Source organism: Echiichthys vipera (assembly GCF_963691815.1).
Source record: "Echiichthys vipera genome assembly, chromosome: 3".
In the NCBI taxonomy this organism is placed as follows: Eukaryota; Metazoa; Chordata; class Actinopteri; order Perciformes; family Trachinidae; genus Echiichthys; species Echiichthys vipera.
In genome coordinates, this window is record NC_139828.1 from 21,240,127 (window position 1) to 21,264,672 (window position 24,546).

The 24,546-nt window shown below is 39.1% G+C and overlaps 1 protein-coding gene across 1 annotated transcript; it reads left to right on the forward strand.

Moving 5' to 3' along the window:
* The first annotated feature begins 1,153 nt into the window (after positions 1-1,153).
* pla2g4ab (phospholipase A2, group IVAb (cytosolic, calcium-dependent)) lies at positions 1,154-20,347 on the forward strand. The gene is made up of 19 exons (XM_083911340.1): positions 1,154-1,266; positions 3,177-3,292; positions 4,780-4,861; positions 5,135-5,283; positions 5,539-5,652; positions 6,250-6,287; positions 6,915-7,059; positions 9,042-9,178; positions 9,615-9,837; positions 10,092-10,206; positions 11,959-12,096; positions 12,178-12,267; positions 13,399-13,461; positions 14,524-14,654; positions 14,790-14,901; positions 15,475-15,659; positions 15,764-15,953; positions 17,201-17,358; positions 18,214-20,347. Exons 2-19 carry the CDS (start codon positions 3,275-3,277, stop codon positions 18,367-18,369), a joined length of 2,244 nt encoding a protein of 747 aa, XP_083767466.1. The 5' UTR covers positions 1,154-1,266; positions 3,177-3,274; the 3' UTR covers positions 18,370-20,347.
* The last annotated feature ends 4,199 nt before the right edge of the window (positions 20,348-24,546 follow it).

Genomic DNA, 24,546 nt, shown 5'->3' on the forward strand with positions numbered 1-24,546 from the left:
GCACCTTTATAGGCCTGGAGAAGGGTGACGTCATCTGGCCATTCACCGTGCACCGTGTTAATAAATGAGACAGCCGTGGTTATGAATGCATCGTGGTTATGAATACCTGCTGAGAGTCAGGAATGTCTTTTCTTTCGCAATCTCAATTCGTCTGAATTGAATAATGGTATTTTGTGTGATTCTGGCACCAAGCTGATTTTTTCCTGATCCCTTCTTCCTTTTACTTCTTTTTAAATGGAACGATAGAAATTAATTTATAACTAAAAGTCTGAACTTTCCAACTTCACATGTTAAGAGGTATTTCTTGCAAACAGATTTACAGAAATGCATTTTATTATCTTTTCAGCCTTTAATGTATCTAAAATTCTACAGTAAGCGGCAACTTTTACAATATTAAAGATACATTTCCCCGGCGTATCTAAATTATATAGGCTACATTTCTACCAGAGGGCCTGTAATTCAAGATAATGATATGATTTCAAAAGAAATGTGTAGCTTAATTGGTGGAGCAAACGAAATGTGTACTATTTAATTCATAATACATTGCTGATTGTGCTAGTGTGTTTTCTAAAAGGGAGGAGGTAATGAAATTGCGTTTATTTTACGGGCTGTATGAAACCTGTAGAGCACCAGGTCTCTGCTGGCATAAAGTTCGAGCTTTCTCCTTTTTTAAAATTTCATTTATTAATTATTATTTTAGATAAAAGTGCTGCTTGAGAACATGGCACTAGTGCAGGAAGAAACAGCCACTTTATTGAATTATACCCCATAAGATAATTGAATCAATATTTTTCTTAAAACGGCCCCGAAATGATCAGCAGACTGTTCTAAAGGGGATGTTTCACTTGTAGAGCTTAACTTTGGAGTTACCCTCACGTTCTAAGGAATTCACCAAAAAGTAGTTTCTGTCAATACGTTTAGTCTTTACGCGCCCTCGTGTGGACAACGTTGCGCACTGGTGCGCATTTGGAAAGGTGGAGAGCAGCCAACAGTCGCTTTCCCTGCTGAGTCAAAGTCTGACTTTCCCGTCACTCTTTCCTGTTATTTCAAACCAGCCTTATAAACTTGAAGTTATTTTAGTCGTCTACGTGTATTTCTTTGTTTGTTAGATTTTCCTTCAACTTGTGGTCTGTGATCCTGACTGACGGGTGTGCGTAGCCCACTGTTCATCTGCCGAGAAGCACCTCCTCTTCTCCAGTCCTGCAGTGGTGGAAAGATACTTTCGATCAGCATGACACATTTTTCAGGATTTATTCTCCGGTTAAGGTACGTTTCCAATTCCCTTCCTCGCAGGCTGTTGCAGATAGAATAGGACAGGAGTTTGGAGAGGAAGCTCCGTGGCAGTACAAGTTGCTAGTGGTAGCGTCTTCGTGAGCAGTTCAGTTTGCGCAACTTAGAGGATAAGGAAACTGAACATTTCCAACACTTACAGAACAATACGACTTTATTAAACCAATTGACAATAGACTGTGCTAAATATGAAAGACCAAAGTGAAGACATGGCATTAGTTGCCTATAAAATAATTACGTTTTTATATTCATAAAACTATATTTTATTTCCTGTTTCATGGTTACATCATTGCACACTGATAGCTCACAATATTATGTTTTTCGCCTTACATTATCTGAGGCAATCCACCATTGCATATTGCAAACTTCAGACCTCGTCAGATCCGACCTTATTCTGCCTACAGTACAGCCAATAAGAATCAGGCGAAACCGGTTTATAGTGGCCCTAATAACACGTTATGTATGAAGCCTATAATTCAGATGAGAGATACCGTGTAATGACTTTATGTCACAGGTACTACACTTGTACAGTAGGAGATTCACTGCATGACTTTGGATTTTTTTCTTTTTAAATTAATTCATTGGTGTCATGTAAAGAGAATAAAAAAGATTATTATTATTTTAAGAAACTTACAGTTCATTTGCATATATAAAACATGAGGAAACCTGTGCCTGCTGCATCTCTGTCTTCTTCACAATGACTGATAGAGTGCCCCTAACTCTGATAGTGTGACACTTTAAATTAGGACCTATGGGAAAAAAGTTGATCTATATATTCTATCATATCTATTAAAACGTCATATGCTGCAGTTGGGTGTTTTTGACTGGTGGACCCAGTTAATTTAAAACGGAAAGAGAAAACCCTGATATGAAGCCATTAAGAAAAAATAATTGTCACAGTCATGAAAATTTGGAATAATAGAATAAAGCACCTGTGATATGATAAAAAGTTTACCTCTGACTGTACCTCTAGCATAGTCAGTTGGATAAGGGGTTAAAAACTGTAATTTACCACAACTGTTTTGCATGAAGGCTGCTTGCTGTGTGTCTCTTTCACTTTTTGCGTCAATCATATGAAAATTTAGTGCGGTGAAGCCACTAGGTTATGTTGGCACACAGACACTAACCAAGCGACCTGCATGCACTCATTGTACGCCGCAGAACAAGGGCAGAGTGAACTGGCACTTGTAAAAGTTGGACCACTGAAGCACACTACGTGACCAGAGCTGTGAACACACAGACTCCCTACGTGCGCTCTGTCCTCTCAGTAATGATACGCTTTGGTGAACAGCTGAGAAAAGAATCAAATGACCTTGATATGCTATCATCAGCACACACACACACACACACACACACACACACACACACACACACACACACACACACACACACACACACACACACACACACACACACACACACACACACACACACTTATCAACTTACAGCATGTATGGCCAACCATTGTAAAGAGGAAAGCCTTAATGTAGCTAAAAAAGAATCATCTCGTAACCTCTTCTGCAGATGGACACCGGCCTTTACATCAGCCTGTACAGTATATTAGCCACACACCATCTTTGTTCAGTCATATCAGTTACTGATTACATTTCTTTTTACTTTCATCTATCTCTCCTACTCTCTCTGCATGTGTACTTACACTCATAAATGGTTGCTATTGCTGTCCGAGTCCTCCAAGCATGGGTTTATGGGGCAGCGCACTCACCCTGTCAAGATGCAAAAGACTTCACTGATATTTCTAAAGCAGGTGTTATAAGAGGGCATCCTCCTTTAAGAAAATCCAGTAATATGCCTGATTCCTGAGGTTGTCCTCAGGTCCTGTCTGCATTTGCACTGATATCATCAAATGTTTTTGTTTCATCTTCCAGGTTCCAAATGCTCCAGTTCTTGTCTGAGATGTTCTCCTGAGTTTAAGTTCACTTTTTGACGAAGGGTTTCCTGAAAATCACACGACTGACAAAACACAATGGCTTCCAACATAATTGTAAGTTTTGACATGTATAGTGAAATTGAGCCAATGAAAAAGAAACAAAAATGTATCAGTGGTTTCAATCACGGCGCAAATAAGTTCATAACTACTGCAGTCTTAGTTTATTGTTTTTTTTTTAACAAAATTCATTTCACTCCACAGCAAGGCCTTTAGTATCACTGCAGCAGGTGCCAAGGGTAAATGTGGGTTGTTTTAAGCAGCAAAGACTAGCATGAGATAATCTGTGATAGTTGCATTCCCAGCCCTGTGTGACAACACTTTCTGTTTTAAAGCCTTGTACATGGATAGTTTAAACCAAATTCTCTCTCCTGCAGAACTTAAAATCACAAACCCCATGCATGTGTCCCCCATGAATGATCACACCTTAAAACTACAGTAAATAACAGATGTTCAAGGAGCTGTACTCAACATTCAGAACATTAATACAGCAGTGAACAAATACTTGCAGTGTAAATCTATAGTGTAGTAATGGCGTCCTGAGTCACTCTCCATCTGTGTGTGTATAAATCCGAGTTTCTCTGTCGTTTGTTTTGATAGCTGGTCTGTCTATCCATGGTGCATGTGAGTGCACGTGGTCGTGAAAAATGGTTGTATTTCACATAGTGGGGGACGGTCTGTGAGAGCTGTGTGCCTCAACATGTGGGTTCAGTGATGGATATCTATAAAGGGTAATAACCTAAAGATGCCTGTATTTTAACTTATCTACCCCATTTTTTTTCAACATTGAACAGTGGAGACATGAGCATAAACTTCCTAGTGTATACGTTTGGTAACATTTCATAATAAAGCCCACAATTTTAAAGGAGGAACTAGGAAATAAAAATAGGGCAATTAGAGGAAAGTCATTTTGTAAAGGCTGGTTACAGTAAAGTAAATGGATTATGTTCCCAAAAGGATGTTAGGTGGTGAAAGACCAGGAAGGTCAGTGAGAGGGTGTAGATACCTTGGAATAATGAGGGACCTGCCCATGATGAGTGAGCAATATACTTGTTTTAGTAAAGTATTTCTTTGGTACCTGATTCATAAAACAAAATGACACCGTAATTCACTGGCTGTTACCACATGTTTTAAAACGTGCTTGGACTTATTTTCGTACATTAATGAGTCTGCCCACATGAAGAAGAAACAGTTAAACAGATAAACAATTTTTTCTCCAAGCAGTCAGACTGCTAAACAAAACTCCCTAGCCCTTTAATCTCTTATTATATTATGAACTGCATGGCTATGGAAGATGCTTTACTATTGTTTTATACAATGGCAATAAAAAATCTTGAAACTTGACTTGACTTGGCTTGAATGTGTCGGCCAGATGTTGATTGAATGATCGACATCTACAGTGAAATGGCGACCGCATATTTCACAAAAGTCTTCTCATGCACTTATACGACTACTTACCCGTGAGATTTCAATCTTTGTTACCAATGCGGTTGGAAGGATTTTTCCCACACAATGAACTGAACAGAATGAATGTTGTATTGCAGGTGGAGCAGCAGTTTTCTCACAAATTCACAGTGATAGTGGTCCGAGCCGAGAGTGTCACCAAGGGAGCACTGGGCGACCTGCGTGAGTCTTAACATCCACCCTCACCCACACCTGCCCCTGTACTTATGCTGAGTACGGGGATACTTTGACTTTGGGATTCTGCTATTTGGTAACACTGGTGTGTGTGTGTGTGTGTGTGTGTGTGTGTGTGTGTGTGTGTGTGTGTGTGTGTGTGTGTGTGTGTGCGTGCGTGCGTGCGTGCGTGCGTGCGTGCGTGCGTGTGTGCGTGCGTGCGTGTGTGTGTGTGTGTGTGCATGTGTGTGTGTGCGTGTGCGTGTGTCTGGGCGTGTGCAGTGGACACTCCAGATCCATATGTGGAGCTGTTCATCCCAACAGCACCAGAGAGCAGAAAGAGGACCAAGCACATAGACAACGATATCAACCCAAAATGGAACGAGACCTTTCACTTCATATTAGACCCCAACCAACACAACGTCCTGGAGGTAAATACCTGCATTTTTATTGTAGTGCAAAGCAGAGCTACATATAAGATAAGTGGTCTCATCGTGTAAACTAGGATCAGAATGACTCATGGTAGTCATTATTTTAGTCGTCCAGGAAAAGTCTTTTCTGAAAGTCTACATTGATCATTGTCTAACTTCCTGACAAAATTGAACTGTATTTAAACACATATCAGAATAACTACATGTAGCTCTTGAAATGTATTTAACCATTTAACTGATGTTTATCCCCATCAGTTAACATTGATGGATGCCAATTATGTGATGGATGAGACACTTGGGACAGCGACCTATGACATCACCAAGCTCGGAGTGGGTCAGACCAAGATGGTGCCTTTCCTCATTGGAAAAGTAAGACGTTCATGCCCAGCAGAGGCGTTCGCTGTCGCGTTATTAGAAACTTATATTGTTCAGGGGAGCTTTATTTAGACTTAAAGGAGATTCTTTTTAATATTAATTAAGATCCTGTGTTTTCACAAAAAATTAAATATGTGGACATGGATTACAAGTGAATGTAATATTAAATACTAATTAATATTGGCAGCTGATAATATACTGCATGTGTACAGAAACTAGAGTGTGCCAACATATCTCTTTTTTTGGTAGTTAATTATAACAGATTAATTAAATTATACACTTCTAAAAAAGGATAAAGCAATTCATTACATATCTTTTTAAATAATAAATGTGATCTCATGGGAAGACATAAATAGCAAGCCACTTTTAATGCCATTTCACATGCTTTTTGCATGTGATTTAATGCCCCATTGTCATTCCCACCTAGTCATGTTTAAACTGATGGTTATCAAACAAAATACTTTGTTTAAGTTTAGGAAAAGATCATGGTTAGGGTTTAAATTAGTATGGTTGTTACGTTAATTAAGTAGTAATGAAGTAATTCATTACTCAAGTATTGGACAATAACCACATATTTCATTGTTTTGACAGGCGACCAAAGTCTACTTAGAGATGACGCTGGAGATTTGGTATGTATTCACTTTGAAATCAAAAATTGTAAAAAAAAAGAAAAAAAAAGAAAAAGAAAAATAACAAAAACATAAGTATGAAATTGTCTCAGTGTATTTTATTTAGATTTACAGAAATAATTGTTGTTCACAGTTCAGTCTGTGAGCAACCTTAATGCCCTTGTGTGAAACGGCGGTACTGGTTATGCATGAGTTGCCTGTGTATAAATCAGTCACGGAAGAATGTACAGGAATTCTCTCGCAGCAGTACAGAAACTAAAATTAGAACTTAAAGCATCATGACTCAGTAACTAGAGGATACATGTGTAAACTAATACAGGGTTAAGATGCATTGAAATTCCCATGACATCACTACATAGGGGTTAGTGGGAGGATTTTGTAAATGCCATACGTGTTTGAAGGGTTTGTAATTATGAGAAGGTGAGCAGAAAATGGTGAGAAGTCATGACCGTTTGTCTGTGGATGTGTTTCACACCAGACCACCCAGAAGCAGATCTTATCTGAGCTCAAGATCAGTTTCAACATCATCAGTAGTGAAACTATCTGCCTCTCAGCAGGAGGTGTCAAACACAAGTAATTGTTCTATCAGATTTTAGTAAACCTTATCTCTGTCATTTGTTGCTGCAGCACCAACCTGGACCTGCGGTTCAGCCTGGCCCTGTGTGACAAAGAGAAGCAGTTCAGACAGACCCGCAGAGAGAGAGTGATGCTGGGCATCAAGAAGCTGCTAGACATGGAGAAGCCCCGTTTCCTCCCCAGCTCTCCAGATGAGGTGGGAACAGAGCACCATAGTCAAGTTTGAACATAGATTTCATATGGCAACTTACAACTAAAACTGTTTTCACTACATTAGTCCCTGAGCCAGAACCCAGATTTTGGGCCACCAGTATCATCTGGGGGGAATATTTCTCATAGGGATTTTTAGCAAGGTAATATACCTCTACTGTCAGAAAATATGTGCTAGCATTATCACTTGATTTATAACCCCATGCCAACACTTTTCAGCCCGTAAAGCATTCAACCTCAAAACTGTTATTTTTATAGATTTTTCCAAAAAAAGATTCACTTGACTTAAATTAGTGCCACCAAAGACAAAGTTTGAACTCAGCTATCATCGTGACACATTTCAGTGTTGAAGGATCATTGATTACAAAGTATGACTAAGAATATATATGTTGGCTTTATATTAGCCACTTTTCGGAAATGTTTATTGTGGGGTAGTGCTTTAAAATGCATGACATCACACATAGAACACTAGTACAAGGCTATCACACATTTTCTCTAACTAACTCTCTAACTCTCAGGATGTAGGCCTTTACCTTACCACAAATCAAGCATTTTCATTTATTTCGGCTGAACTAAAGAAATAGTTGGACACTTAATAAAAAAAATGAAATCAAAATATGCTTATTCACTTCTCGCTGAGAGTTGGATAAGAAGACCGACTCATTTTAAGCTGTTAGCTTAACGTTACAGTCACATGTAGCTTCATATTTAGCATAGAGGGTGGTATCTTTTCTAAAGCTCTCAACAAGAAAACAAGTGAGCGCATTTCCCAAAATTTCAGACAGTTCCTTCAATAGTACAGAGCCCTTTCTCTCACTGTGACATGAGTTTTTATTTTTTTAATCTATCCCACGTTAGTCTGAAGGGGGGTGAACTGAAGTCCTCAGTGCACAACAAGCCAGCTGTCACTGCTCACCTGAAAGCTGCTGTGATTTGCTCTTTATTTAATGAGCTTTTTCCAAAGCCTCACCTCTTCCCCAGAATCCACCTGGCACTGAATCTGCTTTCTCCAAAGGAGGGAAAATTAATATATCACTCCCCACCTCCTTACTGTGCCAAGTATTCTTTAGGGGAATGATTAGTTCAGAGCCTAGATGCCAGAATACCTACACTGTACATATTTTACACTCACATAATTTTAGCTGACTGAGCTATAGCTGCATCTCAACATTGTGCATGTTTATATTGAATTGACCGGTGTAATAGGTGTGTGCTTACTATGTCACTAAGCCTCAAAGGACGATTGAGATCGGTTTGTGAACTCGGCACTGTAAAAAGTGATGTAACCACACTTTCTGCAGACTTGCTATATTCAAAGCTGTGGTGCACTTTTTTCCTCAAAGTGTGTTCTCAGTTCCTGATAAGATTTCTCTCAAACCATACGGTTCACCTCACAAACAAGTTCTGCACCCCTGCTCTGAGCTAAGCTAAGTCTCATATTCTCACAGGCGTGGTTTTGGTCAGACGCCCTTGGAGCTGGCTGTAATCTCCAGCTAGGCCTGCTCATGTCCTTAACATCTGCCGGAAGCTCCAGAAGAATGAGATAACCAGCTATCACTGTGCTTAAAGATCGCTCAACTCCCTATCCTGGATGACTCTTGTGGAAATGTCTGTCCGAATATTCAGAACCGACCACACAGACGGCAGAGAGGAAGCAATGTTACACAATAAGAATTATGAAATATTTGAAAATCTGAAGTGAAAAAAATGTTGCAAAGGCATGACGCAACTGGCACCCTCATTGTATAGAGGGATGAGGGAAGTTACTCAACCTGAAGGATTGAGAATCAATGTGAGGCTCATACTTGTACTGTGTAGTATGTAATTATGTGATTAAGCTTGCCTTTGTCTTCTTCTTTGTCACGTCATAAATACCTCTTTGTGTGTGTGTGTGTGTGTGTGTGTGTGTGTGTGTGTGTGTGTGTGTGTGTGTGTGTGTTTCTATGTGTGTGTGTTTGTGTGTTGCAGGTGCCAGTAATAGCCATAGCAGGATCAGGAGGCGGTTTCCGTGCCATGGTCGGCTTCTCCGGTGTGATGAAGGCCCTGTTTGAGTCCGGGGTCCTAGATTGTGCCACATATATCGCTGGCCTCTCCGGATCCACATGGTCAGTTTTTATTCCTCCTCGTCTCCGCTCTTTCTTTTTATTAACACATTATCTTTCCCTGATCCATTTTTATGTCTGAACACTCTCTTCACTTCATCCCTCTCTTTTTATCTTTCCTTTTGTTATTACTGCTATGTCTCTTTGGCCTTTCTTTGTGTCCGACTCTCCTCATGTGTGTCCTTCTCCTTTCTCCCTTCTCTGGCAAACTTTCCTGCCTTCCTCTGCTGGTATAAAGCTGTCATCAAGAGAGTACTTCTGGCTTGTTTCAGTCTTCATCTTCATGTTTGTGGAGTGACATATTAGATTTGACTTCCTTACAAGTGCAGCATCTCCTTCATAAACCTTGTAAAGAGCGGAGTGATATTTTTGAAGCATGCAACTGCATTGAGTTTTGTACAATGCATCTTTCTAACTTTTCTTCTCTTTATCCCTGTAGGTACATGTCCTCTCTCTACTCCCACCCAGAGTTTCCAAATATGGGCCCAAAGGACATCAACCCAGAGCTGATGAAGAGAGTTAGCAGTAACCCTCTGAAGCTGTTGCTACCCAAACACATCACCAACTACATCCAGGCCCTCTGGACAAAAAAGGCTGCAGGGCAGCCTGTTACCTTTACTGATATCTTTGGTATGCTCATAGGAGAGACGCTTATACCTTCGGTAAGAGACGCCTGACAGTTGTTGTTTGTTTTAATTTTGATGGAATTCCTCATACATCCATCTCCATATTGCTCAGAAGTATATATCAATCCTCTACTTACCTTCAGTTCATGTTTCATTTCCTCTCTTCTCTTATGAACTGACATCCCTCTGACGCTTTTTTTTCAAAATTTAATTCAACATAACCATGACAATCATAAACTCTTATTACATTAACATTTAAATGATTCAGAGACTGTATTCTTTCCCACCAGAGGATGGACATCAAACTGAGTAGCATTCAGGAGAAAATAAACCAGGCCCAGAGTCCTCTACCACTCTTCACATGTCTCCATGTCAAGCCAGATGTTTCGGAGCTCATGTTTGCAGGTAAATATCTGTCTTAAGTATTAAGTCTTAAGTAAGTATACGTGTTTGTGCCTTTATGTTGAATGGTCTATTTCAAGCACACCATGTACTGCAGAGAACTATTTTGCATATGAAATGAGTAACTAGAGATGAGAAGATGGAGTCTGCCACATGCAAAACAACCAAGCGAGACTTATTTCCTTATAATGCTTCTCCGCCATCACAGAGAGGATGTGTCATGACGTGATGGGCTGTCATCTAATGATAGCTCTTTGGTGTCAACTATGCTATATCGAGGAACTGAGTAGTGAGCACAAACGCAAGATAAACTCTGGGTCAGTCCCATGTTGTACAGTACTTCCTCATTGTTGATGCAGCCTGCACACTATCTGTACACTACGCTCCAATGGAACAAATATTTGAATAGAAAATACAATAAAGGAGCCACAAAAATCTCCAGTGATCTTGGACACTTTGGTGAAAATACACTTTATACTGACTCCAAAACTTTTGGTTTTGAATGACTATAGTGTTACAGTAAGGCTCGAGTGGGTGATCTAATGTGGAGACACTTTCTGGAGCTCTTCTGTAAACAATGAAAAGAAAGTTTTTAAATCTTCTCATCATTATTTATTGGATGACAATACACATTTGACTTTATCTGTTTCTAACTAAAGAAAACATCTGTGTTGTTTTTAATGTGTGTTGCTGATACAGCATCAAAGTTGCCTAATTTTCATCTCTGAACAAGGACAAAACTATATTAGTTTTAAACTGTCTGTTTCAAAACCACTGACAATAGCTCCCAAAGCCAAAGAAATTACAATATGTCACTTAGGGTGTACGAGACATAGTATGAATTAAACATGTCTGCCACACAGTTATGATGATAATCATAACTACTCAATCATAACTACTGAAAAAAAAACTACCGACGTTCAAAAAGTAGCAATCAAGTGCTAAGTCATTCAAGTGACTAAACTACTGTAGACTGTTCTTCAGTCTTTTTTTGACTCACCCCCTACCTAAAACCCCTGGTCCCTCGCTCTTGCGGGAACTTCCAACTTGTGTCAGGCTTGTACTAAGGGCAGAAGTGTAATAGGAAGGTGTGTGCATGGATTTAAGAGGGAAACATATAGGGGACGGTGGGAAGTAGAGAGGTGAAGGTGTTTCAATAAAGTTGGCAAAAGAGCAAAAAATTTAAATTTAAAAAAGATAAATACATAGTCAACACACATAGTGACCGTGAACATGACAAGATGGAGGGCTCTGAAAGAGCCAAAGAACAGGCTCGCCTGCATCAACATCATAATGCAAAAGAGGCCGCTAGAAATAAGGTATTGCAATACTTATTGTATGGAGCACAACTTTAATTTTAAGAAACGGTGACAGTTAGGTTTAGTCATCAAAACCACTTGGTTAAGATTAGAAAAAATGCCGTGGTTTGGCTTAGTACTTCTTAGTACACGAACTCTAAACTCTACATCTCTTCCCGTTTCTCGAGTTTAGCGGTCTTATACTACATCACCTGATTTCATTCTCCTTCTTCCTCTTCATTCTTATTCTTTTGATAAATTATACATACGATGTATTGCATTACATGTTCTGTAAAAAAGGTTTTCATTTGGCACAAAGTGGAAAACATATACGCCGTTGTCGAATGCACGTGGAGCAGATATTTTAGTCAGTGACACATGATGACTATGGTGATCATATTGGTTCCAAAAATGTGTTAAGTATCCGTTGTATTAACACTGAGGTTTCATCCCGCAGACTGGGTGGAGTTCAGCCCGTATGAAATTGGGATGGCAAAGTACGGAACCTTCATGACCCCTGACATGTTTGGAAGCAAGTTCTTCATGGGAACTGTTGTCAAGAAATACGAGGAAAACCCACTTCATTTTCTGATGGGTGAGAAATATGTTTCCATTTAAAGCAGTCAGACCATTTTACATTAGCTAACCTATTAAATGTATGTTTTCACTGTGTCAGGTGTGTGGGGCAGCGCCTTCTCCATTCTGTTCAACAGAGTGCTGGGAGTCAGAGACACAGTTGGTGGCAGCACCATGGAGGAGGAGTTAGGTAATCTTTCTGTTTCTCTTCCTGTGTGTGTTTGTTCTGTTCTGATTTAAAAAACGTGAAGCTCTAAATAATGCAGGTGCAAATCACTTAGTTAAATACATCTTTGATTGGCTGAAAAAGCGCAGAAATCCAATTATTGACAAAACAATCTCAGAATCGATTCATCACGATCTTCATCAGCAGGGGTTCGCTCATTTGACTTTTTCAAATTTACATATTGCCAGACTTGTCATCCATGTTGTCTTCAAATTTTAGATTGAAAGTTGGATGGAAGATCATGATACAATCGAAAGCACCAGATCAACCACTTAATGAAACGTTACCTAAAACTGTCCACTGAAAATTTTAGTCTCAGCTAAATAATAACTTTGACATTTGTATCAGTCAATAAAACTATGAACCAAACATTTAAGAATACAAATATTGATTCACAATGATGCAGTCTTTTTTATTATCATGTTAAACTAAAATAAATGTATATGCTTGGATATAGAAAATGTATTTCCAGTGATCAAAATATTATTAAAATCATCGTCTGAAAATATGTGGGAACTTTGTGTAAGTGGTTTGTTTTCAGATAAGGCCATTGTCTTTGGTCTTTATGGATATGCTGATTAAATAACTTCCATGGTACACCCTTCCACTGACGTACAGCCATGCCTGAGATCCTATTGTTGTCTGTATTTTCTTACCTCTGTTTCTCATGCCAGGATTATTTTCACACAATTTGACACCTTCAGGCATCCTTACATGTGCAGCACGAGTGTGTATTTGTGATGTTGGCACAGCAGCCTCGGCTTTCCTGTGAATATTCTGACGGCTCATTGGATGTTTGTTTTGGATGAACGCATTTGTTTGGGGTGACCTTTAAACATTCAGACACGCTCTGACAATGCATTGCTTGTACAAAGGTGCTAAGAACGTCTCCACCCAGTTGAGAAATGCGTTAGTTTATCAGGTATTATTATGTATTGCATTTCCCTGCGGGATTTATTTATATAGAGATACTAGACAGTAAATTTGATAATGTCACTTAACGGAACAAATGCAATCTATATGGTACAGTGTTGATCGGTGGTATGAAATTTAAAAGTTGTAACCTGATGAGTGAAGCTGTCTTGTGTCTTACAGAGCAGATCAAACCACAGCACATCGTCGGAGAAGACATGGACAATGACGATGAGCCACGTAAAGGTGAGCTAAGATATGCATGATTCATACAAGGGTTAGAGTTAACAGAGGCCTTATTGTGCAGTATAATTAAATTTGTTATGGTGCAATAGAGATGTGTGACTTTGAATGGCTTAACTACTTTGACACGTTGTTGGGTTTGAGGGAAAGTTTACGCCGTAAACTTGAACGTTAAAACGTTAACACATTTTTATAAACTTTCTGTGGTAATGTTGCCATACGCAGTAAAGTGCTGACACATCGAGCGTTCTTTTGCGCTTTGCCCTTCATGACCCTATTAATAATGATGTACAATCTGAATTTTAGGACGTTGCACAATGCATTTTCTTAGCAAGTGTGAGCTTTAGTTGTGAGAGAAATTATAGATAGAAAGAAAGAGGAAGAGAGAAAGAAAGAGAAAGGATGCAGTAAAATGAGTGACAGTCTTTTGTTTTTGTTCAATTAATTATCAAAGAAAATGTAGTTAAATTTGTCTTTGTACAAATGCTTAAAAAGATATTTGTTACTAGTTATAAAATCCGTATAACAACTTCATCTAGCATCTTTAAAGTTGCTGGGAACTTGTTTTCAAATAAATATAAATATTTATTAAAAAATATTCATACTCAAACCTACAAAACATTTTTAGGACACTTTGGGGCAACTGAAACAACTTTTTAAGTTGATCTCTCTATAATACACTATTTACATATCCAGCCGTTGAAGAGCAATATTATCATTCATCAGTCGTGTTTCTGTCCTCCTGATGAATGTCCTATGTTAACTCTCTGTGAATACCAGACATAATAATACCAAATATTTGGCTCATGACCTCTAAATGCTCCAATATGTTCACAAGCTAGTTGGTAGTTGTGTCTGTAGTTGTTAGTGATTCAGGCATAATAGATTAAACTACATTTTGGAAGATAGAATTTGTCTTTTATTGTTATGTGATTCTTATATAGCTCATTTACTTTTATTACAGAAAAAGGTACATTTTTTTACATACATACGGCTGAGCCAGAGTTAAATTATTTGCCACAACATTTGATTTGCCAGTATTTTCTCTTTTATTTTGGTGCTCAGGTGGGACAGAGAACCAGGAGGCAGAAGACGAGTTCCATCGTACGGCCCAGGCTAGCTGGGTTCAAAGAATGTTCACCTCATTCTTTAGTGACTCAGCCTTATTCAACACAAGAGAGGGCCGGGCCGGGAAGGTAACTCAATAAATGCATTGACCTTCAAACTATAAAATCAAGTACCATTTGCTCTGGCTGCATTCTTGTTTCACGTTTCCTGTAATCAATTTTAAATTTTTTCTCTCTCCATAACCCATCTGATCCTGTTGCCAGGTACATAATTTCATGCTGGGCTTGAACCTGAACACCAGCATCCCATTCTCTCCGGGCCATGAGACCATGTGCCACGCCCCCCCACCTGAGGAGGAAGTGGATGCCGTCACCGGTAAGAAAGATGGTCACTGTTGACTGCTTTCAGGACTTTGGGGGCAGTGAAACTGAGAGAACTTGTTTGTAGCGGCCTCTTTGCCGGTAAGATGTAATTGCAGGCCAACCTTTTCTTTCAGAGCCCTCCATCTTGTCACAGCCACTATGTGTGTTGACTTTTGTAAACTTTATTGACACACATTCACCTCTCTACTTCCGGTCTGTCTCCTATATGTTACCCTGATGAGTACAATCTGTTTATGATTAAACCTCATTGTAGCAGAGGCGATGTGAGGCAGAAGAACAACCTTATGTATGTTTTTACATTGCACGTGTATCTCTACCTCTAGGTGTGTTTATTTTCTCATGTATTTTAGCTTTAAGCAAGCTCCGCTGCTGTTACTGAAACGCAGGTGTGGTTGAAACTATTTCAAATAATACTCAGCCCTACTTCCATTGAACATTAAGTAGCTGAGTCATTATACAATTGAATCGGTCGCTCAGTCATGCAGAACACAATTTGGCTACGGGAGTGGATATTTTCCCAATCATGTTCCTGAATCATATATTTGATTTAGTGTGATTTTCTCAGACCCAGATGAATTTGATCGTATTTACGAGCCACTGGACGTGAAGAGCAAGAAGATCCACATAGTGGACAGCGGCCTGACCTACAACCTTCCCTACCCTCTCATCCTGAGGCCGCAGCGAGGCGTCAACCTCATCATCTCCTTTGACTTTTCTGCAAGACCCAGCGACTCCAGCCCTCCATTCAAGGTTAGAGTCTAAACTATTTTTACAGTCATGAGTTGCTAAAAAATGATTTGTGCAAACAGGAAATCATGAAGATGTTTTTTCTTATTTGTAAATGTATGCCACAGGAGCTGCTTTTGGCAGAAAAGTGGGCTCGAATGAACAAGCTTCCTTTCCCCAAGATCGATCCCAAAGTCTTCGACCGCGAGGGCCTGAAAGAATGCTATGTCTTCAAACCGAAAAAAGGCGAAAAGAACTGCCCGACTATCATCCACTTTGTCCTGGTCAATATCAACTTCAGGCAATTCAAGGCACCTGGTAAGTGTGTGCATGTGTGGAGGTTTCCGCAGCATGTGTGAGAAGGAAAATATGCCATGTCTCTTTGTATTATTATTATGAGGCTGTTCTACCGTCATGGCACATGAGGCATCTCTTCCTCGAAATTGCACACTGTAATTTAACCATATTGGTCAGCCAAAAGTTGGGCCTCTCGTCTGAGTGACCCCAAGGAAAATAAGTGTCTGTTCAGGGTCTTGGTGGTTTTCGTGGTGGAAATGGTGTGTGTAGACCACAGTGTGTTTTATGAGCTGCTTGGGTGAATTATGGTTCCTTAAGGAGCCAGGTGCTGGAATCTCTCACTTCAGTGGGAGAGCTCTGCATGTAAACAGACCATATATCATAAGCCATACAAAGACACACTATCTCCACCTCATCTCTACTGCTGCCTCTTTACATTCGGTATGTCATCAGCCCACATGCTTCCGCAGTCTGTTTATGGACGTTACACAAGCTAAAAGACATTTGAGGGAATTATTCCATAAATGGACTTCCTGTTTGTGGAAGTTATGCAGGTCATTATAGAGTCAGTTCACTACTGAATGTGGGCATTTTCTAAACCAACACTTGTTCCTGCATGTAGTCTTTCTATTTTGAACAATGATTGGGAACGTTCATCCTTGACCTTAGAAATAGTTAATAAGTGTACAATATATTGATGTTGTACGGTTGTAAATGTATCTTAATATCCAACATAATGTGCAACCGCTTTTCCCTGAAGGGGTTGTAAAATATTTTTATATGGATTGAGAGGAATTTTTATGATAATTTTCCAAAGAGCACTATGCAGTTTTCACTTTTCGTGGCATTTCTTGTTTCTTGCTACAAAGAAAACAGAAGAATGAATCACCAGCAAATCATATCCAATTTGACGAAAGTGAATCACTTGAAGTTTGATTTGAAATATATTATATAGTCGACAAGCTCACCTCATTGTCTAGCATGTCTAAAATTTCTGGAGATTTCATCTCGTTAGCTTTATCAGCAGATGAAGTTTGCACAGACTTCCATTTTTTTCTGACCACTAAATAGACTTTGCTTTGCCAAATCAAATTCATTTAGTTGTTTCCAAGGTCAAGGATGAACTTTAAAACTCAACCTTTAAACTAACATGGAGAGAAGTTCCAAAATGTGGTGGGAAAACAATTCCCAGATGAACAGACAAACTCCATCTGCAGATGAATATCATAATATGATCAGAGACTTCAGAAAATCGGCTTTGCTTACAGGTGTTCCCAGAGAGACTGAGATGGAGAAGGAGTTGGCTGATTTTGACATCTTTGACGACCCAGAGTCACCATTCTCCACTTTTAACTTCCAGTACTCCAACGAGGCTTTCACCCGACTCCATGACCTCATGGAGTTCAACACTCTCAATAACCTGGAGGTCAGTTCTATGCTTATGGTTTATCGACAGGATGTTTACATGGAGGGATGCAATAGTGATGTCTGTAGTTTGTAAGACTCAAGGTCATCAGGGCTTAAAAAGCAATTTAGGACTTTACTACATCGGTTGACTGATTTCCCTGAGTTCCGTCAGTTATCCTTTGTTAATCTATCTTCACTCAGTGTTTGTCAGCGGGGAAGTTTTACACTTTTGCGTAGTCACTACACAAATATCAGTTTATGGTGCAACATCAAACATTTCTAATCCCAAAGGCCCCTGAACGGATGGTACAAGTTTAGTCTAGTTCACAGTAGGTGTGTTGCTGTGAGAGGTCAGACTGACTTTCACTCACTGTATCTGAGTCACTTCCCTGCTGAGGAAGGATTTAAATGTGACGCAATGTATTATTTTATTTCACTGCAAGGTCATCTCATTAACATAGACCTGTACTGTCAATAAAGATGCATGACTCTGCGGAGCTGAGAAAACACTTCCAGCTCGATGGCAAATAAATTTCCTTCAAATTTGATCAATATAGGATAAATATGCCCAGCAACAAAAATTAGATGCCCTCCATAGCACAAAAATTCAAACAAATGTGTGCATACTGACCTTTGTATATTTTAAGTGGACTTTTGGTCCACATTGGTCCACATTGAAATACATTGTTCGATGATATTGAAATCATCAGTGAACCTAAAAACCTCTTTTTATAAGAAATACTATTTAATGGAACTGCTTGAGTTTTGAAGTTTAGCGTAATGTGTTAAATGTAACTTGTTTCTCTTTGGTGACACATTATTGATTAATATAGGATGGCATTTGGGATTGAATCCCTGTATATGTCCCCTGCAGGTGATTAAAGAAGCCATCAAGGACTGCATTGTGTCCAGGAAGGAGAATCCCTCGAGCATCTCCCTTCCCTTCTCCCTCAGTGCGATCCCGAAAAAGAAGTTTCTCAAAAGAGATGCTCTGGCAAAACCCTGGAACCTCCTGGGAAATGATAACTAGTAGTGTGATCTAAGACTTAGATCTAAGATAAAGTTGACTTTAGGGATTTTTTTATTTTGATTTTTTTTTGTAGATTTAGTCTTAAAGTAAAGCATTTTCCTTTCGGAAAATTTGTTTTGTTGATCTCTTTTCAGTATGTTTTTAATCATACTTTAACGTTTACTGGTAGAAAGCCTTATGACTTCATTCTCGTACAACACAGTGAGGATTTTCATGTGAGACAGGTGGGAAAACCGTTGGTGTTTATTGACTACAAACAGCTGATTCCTGGCTCTGAGAAAGACTGGATGTTGAAAATGGTTTCATCACAAACAAAGGAACATTAATTGTGAGAAAACTGTGCGATGTGTTAGTTCTTCAGGTGTGAAAGAAATGTCCACCTCAGAGCCACGTGCTCATTCATTCCAGCTGAACTCTTTCCATATTGACTAGAGAACATGCAAATCACCATGTGTTTTTGTTTTAATTCACCGGATGGCTCGTCTAAACATGTAATCCTGTTCGAAAACATGGGAGAGGAGCTCGTAACCACTGGCTTTTGTTTGATGGCAACTCCTAAGCACGCCAAGGATAACTCTCTGGATACCTCAAACATCTCAAAGATGCTTACCCACCTACAGGGAAGGAGCACTCCCTGCTCCCCTGTAGGGAGTGTCTCACATTAAAGCCACCATTTTGGAAAAAAACAAAACTTGATGCCATGGAAACACTTTTTCTTTCACTCTCTCTTTATCTCTAGGTGTGTTTATTTTCCTGATAATGTTGTTTCAGGTTACCTTTTAGATTTGTTTTCTTGGGCCATTTCCTTCTCTAACAAACTCAACTCGCTGCCCCGTACAGGGAAGTGGGGCTCAGGTCAAGGCTGGGTGGAGGTGGTGAGTGCGATCATGAGACCCACTTGCACCTGAAAGCGGTGGCCCTCGGCGGCGCTCAGTGGAATTTTACATTCTACACCTACACTTGCAGCAGTGGTGGCCTGGAATCTGACACACTACACGTATACCTGCAGGGTGCCAAAGGCTGAACACAGAGCAGTGGAATTTTACACCCAAGCACCTCCAGCCCCTATATGCTCATGTTTCAGCCCTGCTGGTTTGGAAGAAACTGAGAAAACCGTCTTGCTGCAGGGATTCGTGACACACAAACCTTTGCAACTTGCCTTGATTTTTTTTTTTTTTGGCGGATCATTTGTGTCATGTTTATGTTTCTGCAGTCAACAGCAACGTCTTATATTTTCTTTAAAGAGTCTGTTTATTTGCTTTCCTTTATTTGACACTCCTATCTGTCTGTTACATGTCTCTGCTCTACAAGCTTCTGTTACGGTTAGATTCTCAATCTAAAGGCTGGAGTATATTTGAGAGGCCCATAGATAAGGCCAAGTTCAGAATGCAGAGCAGTTTTTATTTCTATATATAAGAAGAACAAAGGGGGAAGGCAGCATATAAAGCCTCTCATTAAGGTGAAGTGATTGCACCTGAGGGGGGCGGTTCATTTCCAGGCAGTTGTGCTTGTGTCTTCCTTGCCTCAGGTGTGATCATGTAATAACTTTGTTCCCTTTGGAGACAGCCAGGCTAGCTGTTTCCCCTTGTTTCCAGTCTTTAAGCTAAGCTAAGCTAAGCAGCTGCTGGCTGTAGCTTTATACTATGTCAAGGACAGATACAAGTGGTCTTTCCATCGAGGTTAATTAGCAGAAAAAGAAAATAAGCACATTCCCAAAATTTTGAAAGACTCATTAAAGACAAAGTTTATACTCAAAGCAATGAAACAAGCATGTTATTTGACATCTTGCCAAACTCTGTGAGCGAGCATGTTACACTTTTATTTTTTGGTAAGTTAATTTAGAAAGCATACACAAGCTGTAGCAATTTTATTTTCTAATATTTTTGTCATATTACATTTTTATGATCTTTTTACAAAGTTTACAGATGTTTAACATGCTAAACGGTCAGTTCTAGAGAATCAAGACGTGTACACAAATAGTTCTGCGATCATTAACTGTTTGTATTAAAACTAGCAAAGCAGTGTATCGTAATAAAAGAGAGAATTTATCTTGTGTGTAGTGTTTCCTGTTCAAACATTTGACACCCTTCCTTCATCTGCGAGACCCCTCCTGAAATAACACAGAAGATAAGAAAGATCTGCAGGGTCGCAGTTCTGCATGCTCTCTTTCCTTTTGTCAAAAGAATGGACTGAATTGTTGACTTCAGTGTAATTCCAGGTAGAGCCATCCTAGTGTTTGTCTTCCTGGCTGTCTGACTATCATATTCAGACCCTCAGTTTTGCTATCTCAGATCAAAACAAGCGCTTGTAAAGAGTTGGTTCCCTGGAAGAAAAAGATTTATCCCTTTGTAACATCAATCTGTCTTAAAGATAAAATACGTGTTCAGAGCACGTGGAGATTATTGTATTATCTGATGCACAAAATCAGTTTAGTATTACTCAGCCGCGTTATGATCAGGTAAATCAGGCTCGACCCAACATGAACACGAAAAAGTTCTTGCCAAGCCCAACCTGAGCCTGAACCACAGCATCTTTTTGGGACCCAAGGATCTTTTTTTTTTAAATCCACGTAAATCCAATATCTATCCAGAAAACCTGTGCAAACCCGACAGGTTGGGTTGGGCTCAATCAGGTTCTGGCAGAGAATCAAAGTTCTACTACTCAGCCCCTGAAAATAGTTGTTTAACGTCTTCTGTAGCTCTGGAGAGAAAATTAACGTGATAATGTCATCTTGGTTTGGGTTTGGAGACTAAAGATTTGTAACAAAATGCATGTGTTACAAATGTGGACATGAAGTTTGAAATATGTGGGTGATTACCAGGCAGGTAGGGTTAAACAACAAAAGATGAAAGTGAAATATGGGAAGTTTAGGATGCAGCATTTATTTGTGATTGACCCATAGTGCAGCCTATGCTAATACAATGGTTTGTGTAATATTTTACGATAAGTTCTCAACATTTTCTGAGCGTTATCCTATGAAAGCGATCAGTGTGCTTGCACAAGACCCTGCAGTGCAGAACCTGTTTAGGCAAAACAAAGTACTAGGTTAGGTTTAAGAAAAGATTGTTTTTGGGTTCAAATATGTAGGTTTATTACGTCTGTTAAGTAGCTAATGTATACAGTACATGCCATTAATAAAGTTCGTAAGTTACTTTCACATTGGACACGAACAGCGGCCTCCTGGGTGAAAGTCCTGTGTTTGTTTGACCCATCCGCCCATCCACCCCTACCTCCTCCCTGTGTGGACTTTGTCATTCTTTGTACTACGTCACCTGTCTTGCGCGTCCTGGCTCATAATTCTGTGGGTTATATATGAATCAAATAGTGCATTACTTTTATTATTTCGGCCCGTTGCTTTAATTTTCTTTTTTTTATTTTATTATTTTTTATTTTAAATTAATCTATTCTGAATGTGTAGCAAACAAGAACTGTTTATGAACACAGTGGCTGCTAATAAAATATGTGAAAAATTGTATAGTATAAAATACCACAAAAACCAGGACAAATACAACTAAAACTATCTGAATGGGTGAAGTCCAGTCCAGGTAGGTAAGAAAATCTGTTTTCTTTTCATTTATCAGTCTTTTGTTTTGGGATTGATTATACAAGCATGTGAAACATTTCAAATCGAATGTGTTTTAGTTGTTTTGTTTATAGCTCATGTATTTTATTGGTCTAGAGTTTTTTAATTATGTATTATTTTAGTCAGTAAATCTTAAAGCCAATCATAATGTCTGGTTCAAAGCACAAATGTTGCTATTGTTATGTAGGGGCACTGACCTTCCTAAATGCACATTAAATTGTGTTCTTTATACACTACAAAGACTTTTTTCATTAAATTTTATTAAGATTGTTTTAAAAATCTGTTCTAGCTTGCCACAAATTCAGTCAGGAGTCTCATGATGATTGATAATAATGTTAGACAACAGAGAGCCGGTACACAGCCATAAAACTCCTTCAGGGCAGAACAAGCGATTTATAGACAGAAACACAATCATCACTCAGGTGGTTGTGTTTGGCGAGTCAATCAACTCTCAAAACTGGACCAATCAGGGCAGAGCTGGAAAACACATAGGGGACAAAGCATGCCTCCATAGAGAGACCAAAAACAGATAAAAACATCAAGATAAATGTTACACAGACACATTCAATCCAACAAAAACTCAATTAAATGCAGGGAACACATAAATCACACAGAAGAAACAATTATGTAACTATTTGTTATCTAGAAAAATACACAGAAAAATAGGAGGCAGTTATATATTACCTGCCCCAAAAGAATTTAAGCAACAAAAGCAAGAACAATGGACCGTTGGCAAGGATACGCATTGATACTTACATCAGGAGAACCAACACAGACAATAAAAAAGAGAGGTAATAGAATAGGGTAGAGCAGAGATGACATGTAATAATAATATAAATAAAATAATTCATATTGTGTAAATGATAAGGGTTGTTTCACGAAATTACAAAACTTTTTTAATTACCTCTTATGGTATCTATTACCATGAAATAGTCTTAGTTTTATTTACCCAAGTTTTGAATAAGAATATTGTCTCAGTGCTGTGAGCATTTACCTCCGCTGTATTAGGGAGATGAGAAATCTCAGAGACAGAATCCAAACTCACAAACTCTGACAAATAAAAGCAAAACTATTTGCATGGATAGAAACGAGTAGAGGAAATTTTGGTGCTCTGAACTTTTAAATGCACAATAAATTGTAAATTATATGTGCTATAATGCACATGTGCATCACAGGTAGAAAAAATTGAAATGGATATCTCTAAATATGTGCAAATAAAACCAAAACTTTCTGCATGGAAATATGTATTTCTGTGATAATTTATACACTAAAAATAGGACCCAACAATAGAACATTTTGCATCATCATAGCGATATCAACTTCCAAAATAAGAAGAAAGTGCTCGCCTCCAGCCTCCAGCCGCCTGCCTACGCGGACACCTTGTATTAATCCCTTTTGGACACTTTATGTTAATTTTTTGGACTTTGTTAATAAAACTCCTGTGTTCATTCACTCAGTCTCCCGCTTTTGGGTCCTCCTCCTTGACGATCCGTAACAGAAAGATTGCAACACATCGCAAAATACACTCGTTTTGAGGTAGTGGAAAGAAATGGAAAATGTTGGAAAACTACATTTTAAAACGTAACCATCATGACTTTTCAGTTGTGCCTTTGAGAATGTTCAGTTGTTTAATAATCCAGGTAAGTCCCCCAGTAATTTTGAGGTGGAAAAAAAAACTGTTTTTAAAATTCAACAAGCAATTTATTATATTTTAGCAGTATACTGAAAGCAACAAAAAGACAGAAATGAGTACACTTTAATATCAGTTTTATTTATCACAAGTAATATCATTATTGTGAGATTCTATAACATTATCACATATCACATATCTTCCTCGTATTGTGCAGTCCTAACTAGAAAGTAAATGGCTTTTTTTTTTTTGGGGGGGGGGGGTTGTCAGTAAATACCTCTAATAACATGTCATCACCATTATAATACTCTCAACATTCTCTCAACTGTAAGCTGAATGTGATGAACCACTTTTACCTCCACATAAGTGGAAGCCACCCACAGTCTCTCCGAGCCTGAAGACCTGCTCCAACGCAGCACACGCTAATTCATTACATTACCCAATTAAATCATCATCCAAGAGCAATATCCCCCTCATACCAAAGTACTAATTAAGTGCTTAGGATACTTTGCTGTGGTGTTAGTCCTTTTCCCTGGCACGGAAGCGCCTGGCTCAACTCCCTGTAGATTTGACATTGAAATCTGGCATATACACAAACTTTTTCTCAGAGGCTTCTTCGAGGTTCATCCCCTCTGTAGAGCCTGCCTGTCTGTCTCACTGTACAGTAGGAGGGGAAGCGGCTTCCATATTGAAATTTTCCAGGGCTTGTTAATTTGCACATTCACGTGAAGGTCATGTATGTGCCTGCATCCTCGCCTTTGATGTGCTGAGTCATCACATAGCACAGACGGGTTGGGGCGCTCCACAAAGCCCGCAATGAGGACACTCATGACCAATGCACGCAAGGTTGTGTGTGTTTGTGTGCGTGTGTGTTGGGGGGGGGGGACACGTGCATGCATGTGTGTGTGTGTGTGTGTGTGTTTGTGTGTGTGTGCGTGTGTCTGTGAGAGTGAATGGGAGAGAG

Coding starts and splice junctions, on each gene's coding strand:
- pla2g4ab (XM_083911340.1), top strand. Junction 4,862..5,134: donor GGGAGCACTGGGCGACCTGC/GTGAGTCTTAAC, acceptor GGGCGTGTGCAG/TGGACACTCCAGATCCATAT. Junction 7,060..9,041: donor TCCCCAGCTCTCCAGATGAG/GTGGGAACAGAG, acceptor TGTGTGTTGCAG/GTGCCAGTAATAGCCATAGC.